The following is a 22890-nucleotide window of genomic DNA, read 5'->3' on the forward strand; positions in this document are numbered from 1 at the left end:
CAGGCTTGATAATGGAATCATTCTTTTATCCGCTCTATGTTACTATCACTAAACTTGCCTCAGCTCCCTAAAATGGCCCTCAAAGCTGGAATTTATGTTTTTAGACCTTTTAACAGTTTAAAATAATCAGTCAATTTAAAATACTGATTTAATTTGAATCAGTCTGAAAAAGGATCCTGACCCGAAACGTCACCTATCCATATTCTCCAAGGATGCAGTCTGATATGCTGAATTACCCCAGCACTTTGGAAATCTGAATTTCCTTGTTTCTGCAATTTAAAATATCTGATTAGTTCACCACTAATTCACCTATTCTAGACTATTTGATTCGTTGTCCAAGTCAAGTGGAGTTTATTATCATGTTCACAAGTATATCTTGGTCCATGCCCAATTAAAATCTTGCTTGAAGCAGCACCACTCTGAAAACATACTTAAACATAAATAACAAAAAAAAAAAAATACTGCAAAAAAAGAAAGCATTTGCATAGAACGCAATTAGGAACAAAAATACAAGACCATGGTAGTGCAAGAGGCAGTGGATAGTGTATTGAGGTTGGAGCAGGAGTCTGCAGATTGGTTCAAGAATAATATTTTATTCAAGAATAAATTTAAAAAAAATAAAAAAAATAAAAAAATAATAGTTGAAGGAAATTAGCTGTTCCTGAACCTGGTCGTATCGCCGATTTCAGTCTTGTGTTCCGCCCGCCCAATGGTAGCAATGAGAAGAGGGTATGGCCAGGATACTGGGGATCCTTGATGATCGACTCTATCTTCGTGAGTCCACCACTCTCTGTAGCCTCGCATGTTCCTGTGCTAAACCATGATGCATCCAATCAGGATACTTAACACAGTACATCCCAACTTATATACTCAACACCCTGACTGATACCCTGGCTATATCCTCAATACCCTGACAAAAGCCTTCTTGACCACCCTATCTGCATGCGATACCACTTTCAAGGAACTTAGCATCTGCACGCCTAGATTCCTCTACACTACAGCACTCCCCAGGGCCCTACCATTCACTGTGTATCTTCCTGCAGTAGTTTGGCTTCTCAAAATGCAAAACTCATACTTATCTGCATTAAACTCCATTAACCATTCCTCAACCCACTTGCCCAACTGATCGATCCTGCTGTAAATTTTGATAACTATCTTCACTATCTACAATACCACCACTTTAGTGTCATCTGCACTTATTAATCATGCCTTGTGCACACTCTTCCAAATTGTTGATATAAACCACACACAGCAATGGGACCTGACACACACCACTAATCACAGGCCTCCAATGCAAAGAAAAACCTTCTTAATCCTTAATCCTTTCTCGCCAATGGAACACTATCAACCACCTCTTGAACTACAATGAACTTGATTTCTAATTGTGTATTTTACATTAATGCCTTGTTTTTTTGCACACAGTCTTTTCCATTCAACTGTCTTGTCTAATTTAGGTATAATTTATGTTTTGTATTTTCTCTGAGTCTATGGGCCTGTGATGCTGGTACCCATAACTGGCCGTACTTGTGCAGATGACAATAAACTGAACTTGACTGTGCAAAGATAAACTTTCCCCTCAGAACTCCTTTCAAGCTCCTTCCTCTCACCTTGAACCTCTGACCTCTTGTTCACCCTTTCCCCTGCGGTTTGATGGTACCCCAGCATTCGCAGCAGATGCTGATTCCCACCTGCCCTGTGCGCTCTCTCATTCAAACCAACAAACCACTCTCCCACACAGCACAGAGACCTTGTAGCCTGAACCCTGGAGATGGCATGGAGCGCACATACCTCCACAGTCCAGCAGCAGCAGCAGCATTATCACAGCGGATGAGAGACGTGGGATATCCATCCATGAGCCCTGGGAGCACAGGAATTGGGTCCTTTCCCAGGCTGGGAAATATCACAGCTCCTCCACGCTCCCACTGAAATGTTTCTGTTAGGTTCCACTTCTCCAGATTTTTTATACCAATTATTCAGCATAGTCGGTGAGGACTGGATCTGGTTGAGTTTGAAAACAAAATTAATTTAGTTATACAGCATGAAGCAGGCCCTTCAGCGGAACCCATCCATTCTGACCAAGGTAACTACCTGAGCTGGTCCAACCTGCCAGTGCCTGGCCCATACCTTTCTAAACCTTTCCTTTCCATGTAACTGTCCAAATTATTTAAAAATGTGGTTATACCAATTTCTGCCTCAACTACTTCACCTGCCAGCTCGTTCCATAGACTCACTACACTCTCTGCGTGACAAACTTACTCCTCAGGTTTCCCTTTAAATCTTTCCCCTCTTACCTTAAACTTATGCCCTCTAGTTTTATACTCCCCTACCCTGCGAAAAATATTATGATTATCCACCTTATGTACACCCCTCATGGTTTATAACCTTTTATAAGGTTACCCTTCAGTATTTTGTGAGGAATTAGTCTGCGGTTGTGGAATTCGTGCTACGTTTGGGCTCAAGGCCAAGCAGCGGTCCAGGTACGAACATTATCATCATCATCATCATTGTTGAAAACATCAACGGGCACGGTGCCTTACAATGCTGTGTTCGACAGTGATCGCAACTTCTACTGAAGTGTGGATGGCCGTTGGCTCGCTAGGAGCTCATCCGCCCTTTGACAGGTCTTGTTTTTTGTCCTGCTGGGGGTCTACAGCCCCCTCCTCACCTGGCAAACCAGGTGGGGGAGACGGTTTAGTCGCCGACTATCCGACCATGGAGCAGGTAGCACGGGATTACATGGTACCCATGGCGGTGAGAACTCCCCCCGAACTGGCCTGAAGGTAAGAACAGGTAAGGTGTTTTCTCTTTTCTCTTCAGACTCAATGCAGTCGGGTTACAGTCAGGGCATTGACGTGCTTTGCCTGCAGGATATGGGAAGTCACGGAGACATCCAAGGGCGATACCCTGTGGGAGGTGCAACCACCTGCAGCTCCTGACTGACCATCTGCAAGAGCTGAAACTGTCTGGTCGGCCTCAGGATCACCTGAGATGCAGAGAGCATCATGGATCAGAGTTACAGAGAGATGGTCACACCTAAGCAGCAGTGGTCAGGTCTGCGGCACCAGGCTTGACTGAGGTACTGCACAGGAACGGGCTCTTTGGCCCACAATGTTTATGCTGAACATGATGCCAAGTTAAATTGATCTCATCAACTCGTACATGATTCATATCCCTCTGCAAATTTTAAAATTGAATGCATATCCCTGCACTTTCATGTCCCTATCAAAAAGTTTAAACACCACTATTTGCCTCCACCACCAGCCCTGGCAGTGTGTTCCAGGCTGCCCCCACTCTCAGTGAGTCACAAAGTGATACAGCGTTAAAACAGGCCCTTAGTCCCAACTTGCCCACAACGACCAACATGTCCCAGCTACACGAGTCCCACCTGCCTGCGTTTGGCCCATATCCATCCATACCTGTCCTATCCCTGTATCTGTCTAACTGTTTCATAAACATTGCGATAGTCCCTGCCTCAACTACCTCCTCTGGCAGCTCATTTCATACATCCACCATCCTTTGTGTGAAAAAGTTACTCCTCAAATTACTATTAAATCTTTCCTCCACCTTAAACCCATGTCCAGGTTCTCTGGGCAAGTGACTCTGTGCGTCTACCCAATCTATTCCTCTCATGATTTTATACACTGCTATAAGATCACCCCTCATCCTCCTGCGCTCCAAGGAATAGAATCCCAGTCCCAAACTAAATCAGAAAGACAGTTCTCAAGCTAAAGCAAGCCAGCGCTCTGTCATGCACACAGCTACAGAGGACCTCTAGTGGCGGTGAAGATAAGTGAATAAGTCTGAAGAAGGATCCTGATCCAAAACATCACTTATCCAGTCTGAAGAAGGGTCTCAATCCGAAATGTCATCTATCCATGTTCTTCAGAGATGGTTCCTGACCCGCTGAGTTACTTCAGCACTTTGTGTCTTTTTTGTAAACCAGCATCTGCAGTTCTTTGTTTCTACATCCAAGATAAGTGCTTCCCTTTTATGATCCTCAACCCCACACAAACATGGTTCTGAAGTAGTGAATGCAATGGAAAATCATTTTTCATTGGCACAGGCAAACATTTGCTAGCATGTGACAAATTGCAATATGAATCAGTTTAGTTTATTGTCACATGTACCGAGGAACAATGAAAAGCTTTTCTTGCGTGGTATCCAGTCAGTGGAAAGACAATATATAATTAGAATCGAACCACTTACAGTGTATACATGATAAGGGAATAATGTTTAGTGCAAGGTAAAGCCAGTAAAATCAAAGCAAGTCCGATCAAATATAGTCAGAGGGTCACCAAAGAGGTAGATAGTAGTTCAGCACTGCTCTCTGGTTGTGGTAGGATGATTCAGTTGCCTGAACAGCTGGGAAGAAATAGTCCCTGAATCTGGAGGAATCTGGTGCGTTTTCACACTTCTATACCTTTTGCCGGATGGGTGAGGGGAGAAGAGAGAGTGGCCGAGGTGCAACTCATCCTTGATTATGCTGCTGGCCTGGCCGAGGCTGCGCGAGGAATACATGGAGTCAATGGAAGGGAAGCTGGTTTGTGTGATGGTCTGGGCTGCATCCACAATTCGCTGCAATTTCTTGCGGTCTGGGTTGGAGCTGCTCCCAAACCAAGCTGTGATGCATCCTGATAAAATGCTTTCTATGGCGCATCTATAGAAGTTGGTGAGAGTTGTAAGGGATATGCCAAACTTACTAAGCCTTCTTATGCACCTGTCCCACTTAGGCGATTTTTTCGGCGACTGCCGGTGACTGTCAGTCGTAGCAGGTCGCCGAAAAACCGGTGACTGGACCCCCCTACGACAATGTTTACGACAATGTCTATAACAACCTACCACCTAGTCGACGTCAATCTCCGGCAAGCTACCCATTAGGACGTCCACCTACGACCACGTCCACCTACGACAACCTACATCCACCCGTGACAAGGTAAGACAATTCAGTCGGCGGTACCTATTGCCGGTTGACGTAGGTAGGCGCCAATGGAATTCACCGAAGTCCACACCGGCGACAACCTACGTCATCTTGGCGACAACCTACGTCATCCTGGCGACAGCACCTACGTCAGGCTACGATCGTTGGTGTCAAGCCCACGGGCGCCGACTGTTGCCGAAAGGTTTTGAACATTTCAAAATCCAGTGGCGGCCAGATAAAAGGTACGACTCGTTGGGCGACTGAGGAGACCATTCAGGTGACACTCCGGCGACCATGTAGCGACAGCCTAGTCACCTGTAGCCGCCTAAAAAATCGCCTAAGTGGGACAGGCCATTAAGGAAATAGAGGCATTGGTGTAGGAGTTGTGAAACACTCAGATTGACTTCATCGCCACACAGTCTTCCACACACTTGCTGATGAAATCTGTCAAGGCAGTGGTGTACTCATTCACGTTGGCCATGGAATCCCAGAATGTGGACCAGTCCACTGACTCAAAGCTGTCGCGCAAGATGTCATCCTTGTCCGTTGTCAAACCAATTGCCGACCTATCAGACAACTGTAAACACTGATGACTCCATCTTAATTGGCATGACTAGTTCCTGGTACAAATTATTTTCGGTACATTTGCCCCCTCCCTCCTTGTTATTCTGCATCTCATCAACTCTGAGCCAAAGCTGCAAAAGTATTTGCCTTGAACCACACCAAGGTCTAACAACTCCAAATACAACAAGTGTAACATTTGTAGAAATCCTTGAGTTTAAAAAAAAATTTACTTTCAGGAATTGATTTTATGTTTTTATTATATCGCCTGCTCTTTACTATTTTATGGTTTAGAGATAGAATAGATCTGACCAGGAACTAACCAGAGAGCAGGCTTCTCCTACCAACAGAATGCTGAAAGCAACACTGAAACACCAAAATGTACACATATCATAAAACATTCATCAGGCAGCCACTTCACCTGCACCAACAGCATACTACCAGGCGATGGCTGTATTACATTGCTGCTGTCAGCTACTGCTCACTGAAACTCCTTGCCTTTGAGCCCTATTTTATCCACTCAAGCTGAATTGCCTGACTTCAATTGACAGATGCTAGCTGAATAAGCTGTTCCTAATTTCAATAAAGGACCACTGCCAAGATTACTTGTTTATCACCCCCATCTGAAAATTAGCATTGGTGTAGTATTTAGATGCATGGCCCCTTCTGCCCCATTATGCTGGTTCGTAAGAAGGAACTGCAGATACTGGCTTAAACCGAAGAGAGAAACAAAAAGCTGGAGTAACTCAGTGGGACAGGCAACATCTCTGGAGAGAAAGAATGGGTGACGTTTTGGGTCGAGATCCTTCTTCAGACTGGTTAGGGATAAGGGAAACGAGAGATATAGATGGTGATGTGGAAAGATAAAGAACAATGAATGAAAGATATGCAAAAACATCACCCATTCCTTCTCTCCAGAGATGCTGCCTGGCCCTCTGAGTTACTCCTGCTTTTTGTGTCCATGCTAGTTTGTAGATTGTTGTATGTCGTCAGTGATTTTACATTATCTACTAATTAGCATAAATCCTTGGTGTAACTTTGATGTTTCTGAGCTGGGAGTTTGGAGAGGAGTCATGTACTCTGCTACATGACACCCACAGTCTGACACTATTGTTATCCTGTGTGCTACGATATTTGTGAGTCGCAAGGTCTTTGCATGGACTTTAACAAAACCTTTGCAAAGGCTATATAGTAGGTTAGTCTGGAAAGTTAAATCACATGGAATCAAAGAGGAGCTAGCCAATTGGATTCAAAATTGGCTTGGAGTCAATGAGTAGAGGGGTGGCAGCGAAAACACGGGTAGGTGGGACTAGCGTAAATGGGACATGTTGCTCGGCATGGGCAAGTTGGGCCGAAAGGCCTGTTTCCAGACTGTATGACTCTCTCCTCTAATTTAACAGATCCCTCGGTGACTCCAATGAGTAGCAGGATTTTAAATTGTTCTGTTGCAAGACAACAGGCCGCCTCTCTACCTCGTAGCACTCAGTTTTTCCGGTGCAGTACTAATTAAAGTACAAGATCACTATGAAATGTCTCCATTTGTGAATATTCCATCCCGATCTTAGGTTCTTTAATTTGACCAGCTCTCATTCATCGCTCGTTCAGCAAACCACCTCTACCCGAGCAATCCTATTTTCGCTCCGTCTGCAGTTTCATCGGGGGATGAGTTACAACCATATAACCATATAACAATTACAGCACGGAAACAGGCCATCTTGACGCTTCTAGTCCGTGCCGAACACACACACGTTGATGTACCACGATGTAAATGTTGGGCAATTACGCACCGCCTTTCGGGCATTTCCGCGACTAGCCCTTGGTGTGCCGTATCCAACAGCTTCCGCTGTTTCTCTGGCGAGAGTCTACAACTGCCGAGTCCCAGCCTCTTGGCACCGCTTAAGGTTTTAATATGATTTTAAACGTTTTGTCCTATGTCATTCTGAAGTCTTGACAACAACCCTCTCATCAATTAGGTAGGGCGAGATGAAACATTTAATAGGAATCTTTTTTACTCGGATGGTGGTTGGTGAATGGAATCAGCTGCCAGAAGAAGTAGTTTAGGCAGGTATTAAACATTTAAAATATGCTTGGACAGACATATAGCTGGGAGAGGTTGAGAGGGATATGGACCAAATGCGGGTAGGTGAAGCATGTGGGGGTATTTTCATTTGCATGGATAATCAAAGGGCATGTTTCCATGCAATATCACTACACTGGAGATGCAGCCTCACCAAGGACGGGAATTTCGAAAATTATAAGGAAGATGAGGTTATAATCAGTTTATACCGAGAGATCACTTACTGGGGAAGCATGATGAGAAAATGGCCAACATAGAATGTTCAGAAAGTAATAAAAAGATGTGTCAAAGTATTTAGCTTTCACAGCACAGCGTAATTAAAATAGCTAAAACTATTACAGCTGTTGTTTGTCACTGTTTAGCAGACAAGTCTCACAAAGGTTAACAAACGACCTCTTTTAACAAGTAGACCCCATCAATTCTTCCCAACAGGAATATTGACATTCTGGGATCTATTTGTAAGATATATGGGGGAGAGATTTTAAAAACAACAAGAAACGTAAGGTTAAAGTTAACTCTGGGGAAAGACAAAGATGAAAGGTTACGGATATATTTATCAATGATGATTTATTTCAACTCCATAAGTAACCATTGTGTCATCTATCTATCTATCTTTCTATCTATCTATCTATCTATCTATCTATCTATCTATCTATCTATCTATCTATCTATCTATCTATCTATCTATCTATCTATCTATCTCTGATCTTGTGCTCTTCCGGTTTGCGCTTTTTTTCTACTTGCGCAAAAACGGTGCGCGATAATGCTTCAATTTTTCGCCAGCTTACTCACTGTTCTCCTGTGCTGCGAGTGCAACCAGTTTCGTTCCGATCGGTGGTATATTGTAAAATTTAGCAAGGTTTAAAAATCGCACGTCCGCAGATCGATCTACTCTCCTGCCAGTCAGTGCCGCTTGGATTGGTCTCTTCTCCTGTCATCCCCCGGGACGGTCCGCCCCTTCCTGCACCATCGCGTCTTTACTGGAGCTGAGGGAGGCCGGTGGAGATCTCCAACCGGACACAATTTTCGGAGGGACCGGAAGCGCGCGGCGATGTTGCCAAACGGAAAACGGTGAATCTGATCCCGACAGAGGAAATCGCAACGCCCCGCAGCTCCAGCCATTTCCCCTCTGGTCCCCCTCGCTGGCTTCTGCCCCCTCCCCCGCGATACCCCCCTCTCCCCCATGGCTCTTCCCCGCCTTTTCTCCGAGCTCTCCCCTCCCCACCCCACCACCCCGCCCACACGCTGACATGGCCGTGGCTGCTGGTGCTTCCGGGCTGATCTGAGGCCTGGCTCTGAGGGCGCCGACGGCTGATGCTCCTCCGGGGCACGCAAGAAGGGAGAGGAGCGGCAACCTCGAGATCCTGGAGAGGGAGAGTGGGGGTGGGGAGGGGATAGAGGGAGAGGAGAGGAGTAGGGAGGGGAGAGGAGTTACGGAGGGAGGGAGTGACTGAGGGTAGGGGAAAGGAGAGTGAGAGAGAGGTGAGGGAGGGATTGGGAAGGGGAGGAGGAGAGGGGAAAAAAAGAGGGAGGGTGAAGAGGAGGGGGAGAGAGTGCTAGGGATGAGGGGAAATGAGCTGCGCCTGTGCAGTTGGGGGCTATGGATGAGTGGTGAAATATTGCTTTGGTGGACCAAGCCTCCTGTGTGACAGGGTCCCAACAGGTCCCACTTCGTCTAGTAAGGATATAAAAGTCCTGTAGGCACCATGAATTGTTCAAAATTGTTTTGGTTTTCTTAAACTTTGATGATGCGCATGGTTGAGGCCTTCAATAAACCAACGTTCGATAGACTCATCACTGATTTAAGAGCTGTTTTATTTTGTGTCTGTGCCAATCTGATTAAATTCAGATGTAGGTTACAGGATGGGACAAAATGGCATAACATTTCCTCTTACAGTGTGGAATAAAATGTTAATGTTTTTAAACTTTCACGTGACATGAAAGAAATTCTGAAATTCTATTTATATTTCATTTTTCATTGCATTTAATATCTCATATTTGTGTCTTTTGTGAGAATGCAAATGTTATTTACCTAATCTACTAACTTCTTGGATAAAAATTGCAAATTGGACAGATGGGCAAAGGTCCGTTTTTATAAATCATGAAAGAAATAGCTGCAATATGAACAATGTACTGGAAAATTTATATCAGGGCACAGAAAGTAAGGTTTTAAACATTTCAGAAGTAGGCTATATGCAAAACTTGAGCCTTCTTTACTCTTCATTAAAATCAAAACTGATAAGACAAATATATCATAATGCTCAGTGTAGCTCATGTCCTAGAAATCCCCAAGGGTGCCAGAAGGCAAGGAGCAGCCCCTTTAGATATTCGAACGGAGGCTGCAACCTCACACTCCATATATACATGGAACATGGACTCATCCAGCCCACAAAAGTGACAGGCGGCTGGCGAGTCTGTGAACCGGCAGGGAAACAGGTTGCATGGGATTCCTCATTGTCATACTCTCCTCCCCAGGTCGCCGATGTAAAGGGGGAGAACCCCTGCATAGAGGGACCCCTCCTAGGAGCTCTCTCGCTACCGAATGGCAACACCGCCCGCCACTTTGTGCCTGTTAGAGGGTGAGAAAGTGTAGGGTAAGGAGGAGACGTCCATACAGGAGACGCCTGTAAGGAAGAATGGATCGATCGGGCTTAAATTCATTGGAATTTAGAAGGATGAGAGGGAATTTTACAGAAACATAAAATTCTTAAGGGATTGGACAGGCCAGGAAAAATGTTTCCCATGTTTGGGGAGTCCAGAACCAGGGGTCACAGTTTAAGAATAATGGGCAGGCCATTTAGGACTGAGATGAGGAAAAATGTTTTCACCCAGAGTTGTGAATCTGTGGAATTCTCTATCACAGAAGGCAGTGGAGGCCAATTCATTGGATGTATTCAAGAGAGAGTTAGATATAGTTCCTAGGGCTAACAGAATCAAGGGATATGGGGAAAAAGCAGGAACAAGATACTGATTCCGGATCATCAGCCATGATAATATTGAATGGCTCGAAGGGCCGAATGGTCTAATCCTGCACCTACTTTCTATGTTTCTGACTAGAAAAATTGAGGCATTGGTCAAGAATAAAAAGGATGGATGGGACAGGTGTAGGCAGCTGGGATCGAATGTATCCTTGGAGGAGTTTCGGGAACCAAGGAGCAAACTAAAAAAGGAAACCAGAAGGGAAAAAATGGACCAGGAGATAACTCTGGCAGATACCATTAATGACAATCCCAAGAGATTTTATCATAGAAACATAGAAACATAGAAATTAGGTGCAGGAGTAGGCCATTCGGCCCTTCGAGCCTGCACCGCCATTCAATATGATCATGGCTGATCATCCAACTCAGTATCCCGTACCTGCCTTCTCTCCATACCCTCTGATCCCCTTAGCCACAAGGGCCACATCTAACTCCCTCTTAAATATAGCCAATGAACTGGCCTCGACTACCCTCTGTGGCAGGGAGTTCCAGAGATTCACCACTCTCTGTGTGAAAAAAGTTCTTCTCATCTCGGTTTTAAAGGATTTCCCCCTTATCCTTAAGCTGTGACCCCTTGTCCTGGACTTCCCCAACATCGGGAGCAATCTTCCTGCATCTAGCCTGTCCAACCCCTTAAGAATTTTGTAAGTTTCTATAAGATCCCCTCTCAATCTCCTAAATTCTAGAGAGTATAAACCAAGTCTATCCAGTCTTTCTTCATAAGACAGTCCTGACATCCCAGGAATCAGTCTGGTGAACCTTCTCTGCACTCCCTCTATGGCAATAATGTCCTTCCTCAGATTTGGAGACCAAAACTGTACGCAATACTCCAGGTGTGGTCTCACCAAGACCCTGTGCAACTGCAGTAGAACCTCCCTGCTCCTATACTCAAATCCTTTTGCTATGAAAGCTAACATACCATTCGCTTTCTTCACTGCCTGCTGCACCTGCATGCCCACTTTCAATGACTGGTGTACCATGACACCCAGGTCTTGCTGCATCTCCCCTTTTCCTAGTCGGCCACCATTTAGATATATTATCAATACATAAGGGGGAAAAGGGTAACTAGAGAGAGAGTGGGATTCCTTGGGAATCAAAGCGGTCAACTCTGTGTAGAGCCAGAGAGATGGGCAAGGTCTTCAAATGAGTATTTCCCCTCTGTATTTACCGAGGAGAAAGACAGGAGAACAGTGGAACTTGGGGCAGTCAATGGAAGTGTCTTAAGAGCAGTCAGTGTTATGGTTGAGGAGGTGCTGAAGGTACTATCATGCATGAAGGTAGACAAATCTCCATATATCCGAGGACATTGTGGGAAACTAGAGAGGAAATTGTGGGAACCCTGGTTCAAATGTCCGAGTTGTCTTTAAACGCAGGAGAGGTGGGGGGTGGCAAATGTTGTGCCTCTATACAAGATGGGCTGTAGGTAAAATACTGGGAACTATAGGTCAGTGAGCTTAACATCTGCAGTTGGAAAGTCACAAGAGAGTATTCTCAGGGATATGATATACATGTGTTTAGATGGATAAGGGGTGATTAGGGATAGACGGCATGGTTTGTACATGGGAGGTCGTGTCTCACAAATCAGATTTTTTTTGAAAGCCATGACCAAAAAGGTTCATGAGTGAAGAGCTGTAGATGTTGTATATATTTATTTCAGCAAAGCATTCGACAAGGTTCTACATGGTAGGCTGCTCTGGAAGGTTAGATCGCATGTGATCCAAGGAGAGATAGCTGAATGGGCTGAAAATGGCTTCATGGAAAGAAGCAGAGGGTGATGGTGGTAGGTTGCTTTTCGGACTGAAGGCCTGTGACAAGTGGTGTGCCGAAGGATCTAGGAGTGCAGGTGCATGGTTCCTTGAAGGTGGAGTCGCAGGTAGATAGTGTGGTCAAAAAGACTTTTGGCACTTTGGCCTTCATCAGTCAGCGTATTGAGTATTCAGTCTAAAGAATGGTCTTGACCTGAAACATCAACTATTCCTTTTCTCCAGAGATGCTGTTTGACCCGCTGTGTTACTCCAGATTTTTGTGTCTATTGAGTATAGAAGTTGGTAGGTCATGTTGCAGTTTATATAAGATGTTGGTGCGGCCGCATTTAGAGTACTATGTTCAGTTCTGGGCACCATATTATAGAAATGATGTTGTCAAGCTGAAAAGGGTACAGAGAAGATTTTCGAGGATATTGCCAGGACTAGAGGGTCTGGGCTACAGGGAGAGGTTGAGTTGGCTTAGACTCTATTCCTTGGAGTGCAGGAGGATGAGGGGTGATCTTATAAGGGTGTAGAAAATCATGAGAGGAATAGATCGGGTAGATGCACACTCTTGCCCAGAGTAGGTGAATCGAAGACCAAAGGACATAGGTTTAAGATGAAGGGGAAAAGATTTAATAGGACTGAGGGGCAACTGTTTCACACAAAGGGTGGTGGGTGTATAGAACAAACTGCTAGAGGAGATAGTTGAGGCAGGGACTATTCATGTCCCAACTGTTTAAGAAACAGTTTGACAGGTACATGGATTGGACAGGTTGGGAGGGATATGCGTCAAACGCAGGCAGGTGGGACTAGTGTAGCTGGGACTTGTTGGCCGGTGTGGGCAAATTCTCTCTTGGAGCTGCCGTTGACAAAGCTGAAGCCGACAAGCTGCAAATTGCATTTAAGTTATATTCACAGAAGAGTGATCACTGCAACCAATTAATTGACCGCAGCAACGTAGGTGTCTGAATATGTTTAGTTTAGTTTAGAGAAACATCATGGAGCCAGGCCCTTCGACCCAACGAATCCACGGCCCATCGATCACCTGTTCACACGAGCTTGCATTCGTTTAGACATACAGCATTGAAGCAGGCACTTCAGCTCAATATATCCATGCCTACCATCAATTACCTGTTCACACTAGTTTGCCTTCCATCACAATCTTTGCCTTCCATCACAGTGAGAAAGAGATTCACTGTGATGGATGTTTGTGTAAATTGTGTGGTTTGTGTGTCTTGGTTCTTTTCTTGTTGTATGACTGCAGAAACCAAATTTCATTTGAACTTCTTTTGAGGATCAAATGACAATAAATTTGTAACTTTGTATTGTATTGTATTGTATTGTATTGTATAGTTTAGTTTACTTTAGTTTAGAGATGCAGGTGGAAACAGCCCACCTAGTCGTAGCCGGCCATCAATCACCCCTTCACACTAGTTTCATGTTATCCCACTTTTTCATCCACCCCCTGGACACATTTGGTGGCAATTTTGCTGAGGACAATTAGCCTATAAACCTGCACATCTTTTGAGTGAGCGAGGAACAGAGCACCTGGAGATAACCCACATGGTCACAGGGAGAATGTACAAACTCCGTACAGACAGTACCCATGGTCAGGATCGAGCCCGGGTCTCTGGCGCTGTTAGGCAACAGCTGCGAAACTGTGCCGTCACTCTTGTAAAGATTCCGTTCTCTCTCCCCGCCTCGATACAGACTGAAAGTCAGGCAGACTTTCACCAACAGCATGCGCATCACGGCCTGGTTCGGACACCCAGGAACGAAGGAGATTGCCCAGTCCATCAGGGCACTGACCTCCCCACCATCGAGGGGATCGACAAGAGGCGCTGGCAGAAAAGGTAAGCCCCTGAGAGAAAACTCCTGGGAGGACACCCCACCTTCTGAAGGAGTATCCCATCAAATAAGAGAAGGTCCCGCCTTACCTGGGATTAGTCAACCCAATGAGAAAACACCTTGCATCCTGATGGATCAGTCAGCCCAATGAACGAAGGAGGGAGATGGCAACTCCGCTCAGTCCATCTCAACGTAACTCATCTCTCTCTTGCTAAACACTTTAACTCCTCCTCCCATTCCCACACTGAATTTTCTGTCCTCGGCCTCCGCAACTGTCAGAGTGAGGACAAACACAAATTGGAGGAACAGAACCTCATATTTCGCTTGGGCAGCTTACTACCCAGTGGTATGAACATTGATTTCTCTTACTTCAAGTAACCCTTGCTTTCCCTCTCTCTCCATCCCTCCCCCATCCTAGTTCTCCGACCAGTCTTAATATCCCTGATTCAATCTTATCTTTGTATTCCTTGGTGTCACTTGCTCTCAGCCAACAATGATCTATTTTACATTTTCCTTGATGTCTCTTTTTTGTACCTTACCCTTCCTAATCTTTGACCCAATCTTCTGAAAGAATGGATCTACTGGGCTTGTATTCACTGGAATTTAGAAATATGAGAGGCAATTTTATGGAAACATATATGATTATTAAGGGATTGGACAAGCTACAGTGCCCTCCATAATGTTTGGGACAACGACCCATTATTTATTTGCCTCTGAACTCCACAATTTTAGATTTGTAATGGAAAAAAACACGTGGTTAAAGTGCACATTGTCAGATTTTATTAAAGGGTATTTTTATACATTTTGGTTTCACCATGTAGAAATTACAGCTGTGTTTGTACATAGAACCCCATTTCAGGGCACAATTATGTTTGGGATACATATCATCACAGGTGTTTGTAATTGCTCAGGTGTGTTTAATTGCCTCCTTAATGCAGGTATTAGAGAGCTCTCAGCACCTAGTCTTTCCTCCACCTTTGGAATCTTTTATTGCTGTTTATCAACATGAGGACCAAAGTTGTGCCAATGAAAGTCAAAGAGAAACAAGAATAAAACAGTTAGAGACATCAGCCAAACCTTAGGTTTACCAAAATCAACTGTTTGGAACATCATTAAGAAGAAAGAGAGCACTGGTGAGCTTACTAATCGCAAAGGGACTGGCAGGCCAAGGAAGACCTCCACAGCTGATGACAGGAGGATTCTCTCTATAATAAAGAAAAATCCCCAAACACCTGTCCGAAAGGTCAGAAACACTCTTTATGAGTCATGTGTGGATTTGTCAATGACCACTGTCTGCAGAAGACCATGAATAGAAATACAGAGGCTACATTGCAAGATGCAAACCTCTGGTTAGCTGCAAAAATAGGATGGCCAGGATACACTTTGCCAAGAAGTACTTAAAAGAGCAACCACTGTGCTGGAAAAAGGTCTTGTGGACAGATGAAACGAAGATTAATTAAAATCAGAGTGATGGCAAGAGCAAAGTATAGAGGAGAGAAGGAACTGCCCAAGATCCAAAGCATACCACCTCATCTGTGAAACACGGTGGTGGAGGTGTTATGGCCTGGGCATGTATGGCTGCTGAAAGTACTGGCTCACTTATCTACATTGATGATACCACTGCTGATGGTAGTAGCATAATGAATTCTGAAGTGTATAGACACATCCTATCTACTCAAGTTCAAACAAATGCCTCAAAACACATTGGCTTGTGGTTCATTCTACAGCAAGACAATGATCCCAAACATACTGCTAAAGCAACAAAGGAGTTTTTCAAAGCAAAAAAAAAAGGTAAATTCTTGAGTGGCCAAGTCAATCACCCAATCTGAACCCAATTCAGCATGCCTTTTATATGCTGGAGAGAAAACTGGTGACTAGCCCCCAAAACAAGCATAAGCTAAAGATGGCTGCAATACAGGCCTGGCAGAGCCTCACCAGAGACAACACCCAGCAACTGGTGATGTCCATGAATCGCAGACTTCAAGCAGTCATTAGACAATAGACAATAGGTGCAGGAGTAGGCCATTCGGCCCTTCAAGCCAGCACCGCCATTCAATGTGATCATGGCTGATCATCCACACTCAGTACCCCGTTCCTGCCTTCTCGCCGTATCCCCTGACTCCGCTATCTTTAAGAGCTAAATCTAACTCTCTCTTGAAAGCATCCAGAGAACTGGCCTCCAACACCTTCTGAGGCAGAGAATTCCACAGACTCACACCTCTTTGTGTGAAAAAGTGTTTTCTCATCTCCGTTCTAAATGGCTTGCTGCTTATTCTTAAACTGTGGCCCCTGGTTCTGGACTCCCACAACATCGGGAACATGTTTTCTGCCTCTAGCGTGTTCAAACCCTGAATACCATTTATCTGCATCTACTCTGACCAATCCTCTAAAAATGTTATAGGTTTCAATAAGATTCCCTCTCATCCTAAATTCCAGAATATACAAGCCCAGCCGCTCCATTCTATCAACATTTGACAATCCCGACATCCCGGGAATTAACCTGGTGAACTCCCTCAATAACAAGATGTCCTTCCTCAAATTTGGAGACCAAAACTGCACACAATACTCCAGGTGTGGTCTCACTAGGGCCCTGTACAACTGCGGAAGGACCTATTTGCTCCTATAATTAACTCCTCTTGTTATGAAGGCCAACATGCCATTCGCTTTCTTCACTGCCTGCTGTACCTGCATGCTTACTTTCATTGACTGATGAACATGGACCCCCAGATCCCGTTGTATTTCCCCTTTTCCCAATTTGACACCCATGTGCGAATCTGTGGAATTCTCTGCCACAGAAGGCCGAGGAGGCCAATTCACTGGATGTTTTTAAGAGATAGTTAGATTTAGCGTAGGGTTTATGGAATCAAGGGATATGGGGAGAAAGAAGGAACGGGGCACTGATTTTTGATGATCAGCCATGACCATATTGAATGGCTGTGCTGGCTCGAAGGGCCGAATGGCCAACTCCTGCACCTATTGTCTTTTGCCTCGGCACGGTTGCCAGAATAATCAAGGACCAGTCTCACCCTCTCTTCTCCCCTCTCCCATCATGCATGAGGTACAGAAGTGTGAAAAAGGCCCTTCTCTCGAGATGCTGCCCATCCCGCTGAGTTAAGGGCCTGCCCCACTTGGGCGACATTTAGGCGACTGCGGACCGTCAGTGACCGATGTCCGTGAAACCGTCAAGTTGCACAACATACACAGACGTATGCTGTCATGCGGGTGACACCCAGTTAGGGTTGAGGTTGTAAAATATTCTTCCTTCAATGCATGGATTTTAATCATGAATATATTAAATTTAATACAATAAAATCAATTGTGCAAATGAAAAGATGTCTGAGTCGTTCCGTTTTATTTATAGATGTATTGGTCCGCTTGCAGATCCAATCACCAGGGATGGATTCAGTGAGTGTAGACTGAACTCCCCTCTCCCCTCTGCCCCCCTCCTGCCCCCATCCCTTCTTCTACACTTCCTCCTACCCTTCTCCCCTCACTTCTTACCTTCCCCATCTCCACTGCCCCCCCTACCCTTCCCCCCTCTTCTTCTCTTCTCCCCGCTCCACACTTCTCCCCCTTATCCATTACCCCCTTCTCTCACATCCCCTTTTCCCCCTCTCCCTCCCTTCTCCCATTCTCCACCCCCCCCCCACTCTCCCCAACGCTCCCTCATTTGTGGACCCAGCCTGCGACCAGCGATCCCCCGCACACTATCCCACACACGCTAGGGACAATTTATACAAACCTGTGCGCCTTTGGAGTGCGGGAGGAAGTCTAACCCTAACCCCAGCCATAGCCCTAGGCCTAACCCTAACCCCAGCCCTAGCCCCAGCCCTAACCATCACCCTAACTCTAGGTTGATAGGCTTGGTATAAGTATAAATTGTGTGTGTGGGATAGTGTGCGGGGAATCGCTGTTCGGTGCGGACTCGGTGGGCCGAAGGGCACTGTATCTCTGAACTAAATGTGACACAGGGGCCCCAGGGGTTGGACTCGAACCCCCAATATTCTGCCTGCACCTCATGGGAACTAAACTGTTGGCCACGAGTTGTCCCAGAGGCAGATCTCTCTTCCAATGGTCTCTCCAAACCCTCAGAGGCAGCGGGTTTTCAACTGGGAACAGGCAATGTTGTCAATGTACCAGTGCCACCCACCTGCTCCGGCCACTGTCTAAATACCCACCACCCATTTTGAAGCAAGGCGAGGGGGCGGTGTGGGGGGGTGGGGGGGGGGGGGGGGGAAGGTGGGGTTGTTGTTCCCAAAGTCTGCATTTATCGCATAGTCAATGTTACTAAAACAGATGATGTGGCCTTTGTGCAGTACAATTAGTGTGATCTAGCTGTCACAGGCTGGGTCCACAAATGGGGGGGGGGGGGGGGGGGGCATCGGGGAAAGTGGGGGGGGGGCGGTGGAGAATGGGAGAACGGAGGGAGAAGAGGAGAAGGGGATGTGAGTGGATTTTGGATTAGGGGGAGAAGTGGCGCGAGGAGAAGGGAGGAAGAGGGGGGGGGAGAGTGGAGGGGGAGAAGGGGGGGGGGGGGAGTGGTGAAGGAGGGATGGGGGCGGGGAAGAGGGGAGAGGGGAGTTCAGTCTACACTCACTGAATCCATCCCTGTGAAAAGAGACGGTGATCGGATCTGGAAGCGGACCAATACATCTATAACTAAAACGGAACAAATTGATTTTGTTGTATTAATTTTAATATATGAATGTTTAAAATGCATGCATTGAAGGAAGAATATTTAAAATCCCATCTGTGGTCCCTAAAGGGCCTGTCCCACTTTTGTGTCATTTTCACGTCACGCAGATGACCCTGGGAGGGTGGGGGGGGGGGGGGGCACGCGACCGCGCGTCACTGCCTACGTCACCACGCAACATGCGCGCGTAATGCGCACCATGCACACATCGTGACGCGTAAATGATGCCGAGTAAATTACGCGCAATTGACGCCCAAGTGGGACAGGCCCTTTACCCTAATCGGGCGTCACCCACGGGACAGCAAACGTCAGCGTGTGACAGGGCGCACGACATGCTGAGACACCCAAATGTCGCCCCAGGATTTTGAACATTCCAAAATCCTGGGGCGACAGGGAAGCACCGGGCGTCACTGCATGCATCACCACGCGTCATGACGCGCCAACCTATTTTAAGTTGTCGCGTAAATGACGCTCAACTGTCGCCCAAGTGGGACAGGCCCTTTACTCCAGCATTTTGCGTCTGTTGCCAACGAATGAAGGCTCCGCCTGGTGATGGCTCAGCCCGGCCAATGAGAGAGGATGCCCCGCTCTTTGAGGGGCCATTCCGCTCCCTGACCAATCAGAGCGCGCTGCCGACCCTCCTTTGTGGATGTACCCGCCCACCCTTGTGTTGCTGGGCGCCTGCGCGCTCCCCCCTCCCCGCCCCCGCCCATCCTGATGCTCGCGCAGGGCCGTCAACCGCCGCTGCCAGCGCGCCACATTCAACCGTCGCCGCTCCGGCCGGATGTGGGGCGAGCGATCCGAGCCACAGATGGGTGAACAGCGACATAGCCCGGCTACCTAACCCACAGCTGGAAGCATCCGAGGAAAAAAAAAGAGAAGCCTCTCCCCTCCCTCCCCAAGAAAAACAGCCCCCCCTCTCCCGTCCCCCCCCCCCCCTGCTCCCCCTCTACCATATCTCTTCCCCCCCCCTTCTCCCTCTTGCTCCCTCTCCTCTTCCCCCCCTCTCCTCCCTCTTCCCTCCCCCCCCCCCCCCTCTCCTCCCCTCTCCCCTAATTCTCACCCCCCACCCCTGGGGTGTCCATATGCTTTCCTCCGTTCCCCGTGGGACTCTTATTCACCCTCCCTGCGGTCCTGATGCTTCAACCATTAATCTTGTACGGTAATTGTTGGTTCTTTTCCAGATTGGGACAAAATATATTTGCACAGGATCATGATTGCAGAATGACCAGTGACTGCAGTAAAACATCTATTCTCCAAGGTATGAAACAAGCCCATAATTTGTGACATTGATCATTTGATGGTGGCCTACTGGAATCGAGATTCCAATTGGATTTGATTTGATGGTGCATTAAACTTTGGTGCTTTAGAGATGTAACCTTTTAGTTGCCAGTTGTAGAAATCGACTTATTTGTGTTAGTTTATGCTCTTTAATTGTATTTCAAACACGGTGCTGTGTATATGTGTCACTTTTGTTGTGGTAATGATTAAAAGTTGTATAGTGTTTGACAAAGAGAGGTAACAATATTTTTACTGAATCACAAAATGATTAATCAGCAAATATTCAAAACAGGCATTATTAAACAAATCTGCAGAGTGAAATTGGAAGAAAGGTGGGAGTGGGACAAAGACAGGTGGATAAAAATGAGGAGGATCTTTGGTTTGTAACTATTGTACTTGAGTTTGAACTGATTGTATCTATGTATGGTTTGTCTTTTTGGTTTGGATAGCATGTAAAACAAAGCTTTTCACTGAACCTTGGTACACGTGACAATAATACATCTAAACCTACTTCATAAGTCATAGGAGCAGAATTAGGCCATTCGGCCCATCCACGCCATTCAATTATGGCTGATCCATCTTTCCCTCTGGACCTCATTCTCCTGCCTTCTTCCCAAAACACTTGACACCCATACCCATAATAGTATCTGTCAATCTCCACCTTAAAAATACACAGATGGTCTTCACAGCCGTTTGTGGCAATGAATTCCAGATTCACCATCTAACTGAAGAAGTTCCCCCTCATCTCCTTTCTAAAGATACGTCCTTTTATTCTGAGGCTGTGCCCTCCGGTCCTAGACTCTCCCAATAATGGAATCCTCTCCACTAGTGGAAACATTTCCACATGCACTCTATCCAAGCCTTTCACTATTAGGTACGTTTTGTCGTGGTTTAGAGACTTAAAGTTGGATAAGATGACACAGACACGGAGAATTCTTCAAGAAGACGAAAGCCTTTATTTGCAAACATCAGCTGGAACATTCAGAGATGACAGATCACCTGTCTGTTCTCTAACTGCTCTTCGATTCACAGAAACGAGTAGCTTTTATTTCACTCTTTCAGCCTTATCTCTGCTACACCATCTTTCATGCTGTACTTCTTTGCATCAATCTGTCTTTGATTCTAGTATTCACTGTCTCGCTACCATTACGTCCGACCTTGGTTCAGTCTTATTAAACTACATTTCCTGTCCATATCTCGTCCCTCACTCGCCACCCTTAAATTAACTTCTAATGTCCCAGCTTGTCCTGCCACCATTACGTTTCAGTTAAAGCCAAGGCTACACAAGTCAAGGCTACCCACACCATTTTACATTGTTACATATTGGTTTGTATGTTTACACACAAAGATACAAATACATTCATTAAGAATACAGATACACTGCACAAAAGTAAAACTACGTAACTTGTTTAGTACCTTGATTACAAGATAAATGTTAAGTGCTGCAAAACTAACAATCACGTGAGTCTGAGTACAATAAGCTGATTACGTAAAATAGCTGACATCTGTGTATGATAGATGTCTTAATTAAGTCTTCTATAACTTCCATATAACTCCCCCATTTGAGACTCTCCGAGTCTCATCAGACAAAGAAAATCACACACACATCGGCCAGGTCTAATCACCCATAGAGCCCTAAAATGTAGACTCTTTTAATTAAGTTTGCTTAATGCTGTGTAATGTTCTTTCTCTGGCTCCCTGGGAAACTGGCCAAAAACCCACCCCCATTACGTGAGGCAGGAAAAAAGACCCAGCTTCCCTCACAGACTTCATTTAGCATTTTCCAAACACTTCTTCACCATCGTAGTAGTATTCTATCACCGAGGTCCTCTTCCCTTGAGGGCCGGATTCATCTTCACCCATTAGCATTGGCAGTTGCTTCACAGTAGCTTTCACCAGGAGAGACTTAATACAGGGGAAAACACAGCACAACATGATTGTCACTGCAAGTATTATTACGTATGAAGATGAAGCATTGTTCCCCAAACAAGACACGTACACCCCTTAACCTTCTGCGCTCCAAAGAATAAAGACCTAACTTGTTCAACCTTTCTCTGTATCTTAGTTGCTGAAACCCAGGCAACATTCTAGTGAATCTCCTCTGTACTCCCTCTATTTGCTGACATCTTTCCTATAATTTGGCAACCAAAATTGTACACCATACTCCAGAATTGCCCTCACAAATGCCTTGTACAATTTTAACATTACATCCCAACTTCTATACTCAATGCTCTGATTTATAAAGGCCAGCACACCAAAAGCTTTCTTTACCACCCTATCTACATCAGATTCCACCTTCAGGGAACTATGCACAGTTATTCCTAGATCCCTCTGTTCAACTTCATTCCTCAATTCGCAACCATTTACCATGTACATCCTATTTTGATTTGTCCTTCCAAGATGTAGCACCTCACACTTATCAACATTAAACCCATCTGCCATCTTTCAGCCCACTCTTCCAAATGGCCTAAATCTCTGTAGACTTTGAGAAGGCACCACCTATCTTAGTATCATCTTCATACTTATTAATCCAATTTACCACACCATCATACAGATTATTGATGTACATGACAAACAACAGTGGACCCAACACAGATCCCTGAGGTACCCCTCTAGCCACTGACCTCCAACCTGACAAACAGTCATCCACCATTACTCTCTGGCATCTCCCATACAGCCACTGTTTAATCCATCTTGCTACTCCTTACTGAACCTTCTTAACCAACCTTACCTCCTTATTGAACCTTCTTAACCAACCTCCCATGTGGAACCTTGTCAAAGGCCTT

The 22890-nt window shown here is 45.6% G+C and overlaps 1 protein-coding gene across 3 annotated transcripts in view; it reads left to right on the plus strand.

Annotated features, from left to right (window-relative positions):
• The first annotated feature begins 19529 nt into the window (after positions 1–19529).
• Positions 19530–22890, plus strand: part of mcph1 (microcephalin 1) — an 88451-nt gene continuing 85090 nt past the window's right edge. For all 3 annotated transcript variants that reach the window (XR_004412284.1, XM_033022292.1, XM_033022291.1), the window contains exons 1-2: positions 19530–19634; positions 20006–20084. Coding sequence is in view for 2 of the 3 variants with exons in the window: in XM_033022292.1 (XP_032878183.1) it covers positions 19608–19634; positions 20006–20084 (106 nt within the window). In the remaining variant the exon portion in view is untranslated. The remainder of the gene's footprint in view (positions 19635–20005; positions 20085–22890) is intronic.

The sequence above is a fragment of the Amblyraja radiata genome, chromosome 6 (genome assembly GCF_010909765.2).
Source record: "Amblyraja radiata isolate CabotCenter1 chromosome 6, sAmbRad1.1.pri, whole genome shotgun sequence".
Classification (NCBI taxonomy): domain Eukaryota; kingdom Metazoa; phylum Chordata; class Chondrichthyes; order Rajiformes; family Rajidae; genus Amblyraja; species Amblyraja radiata.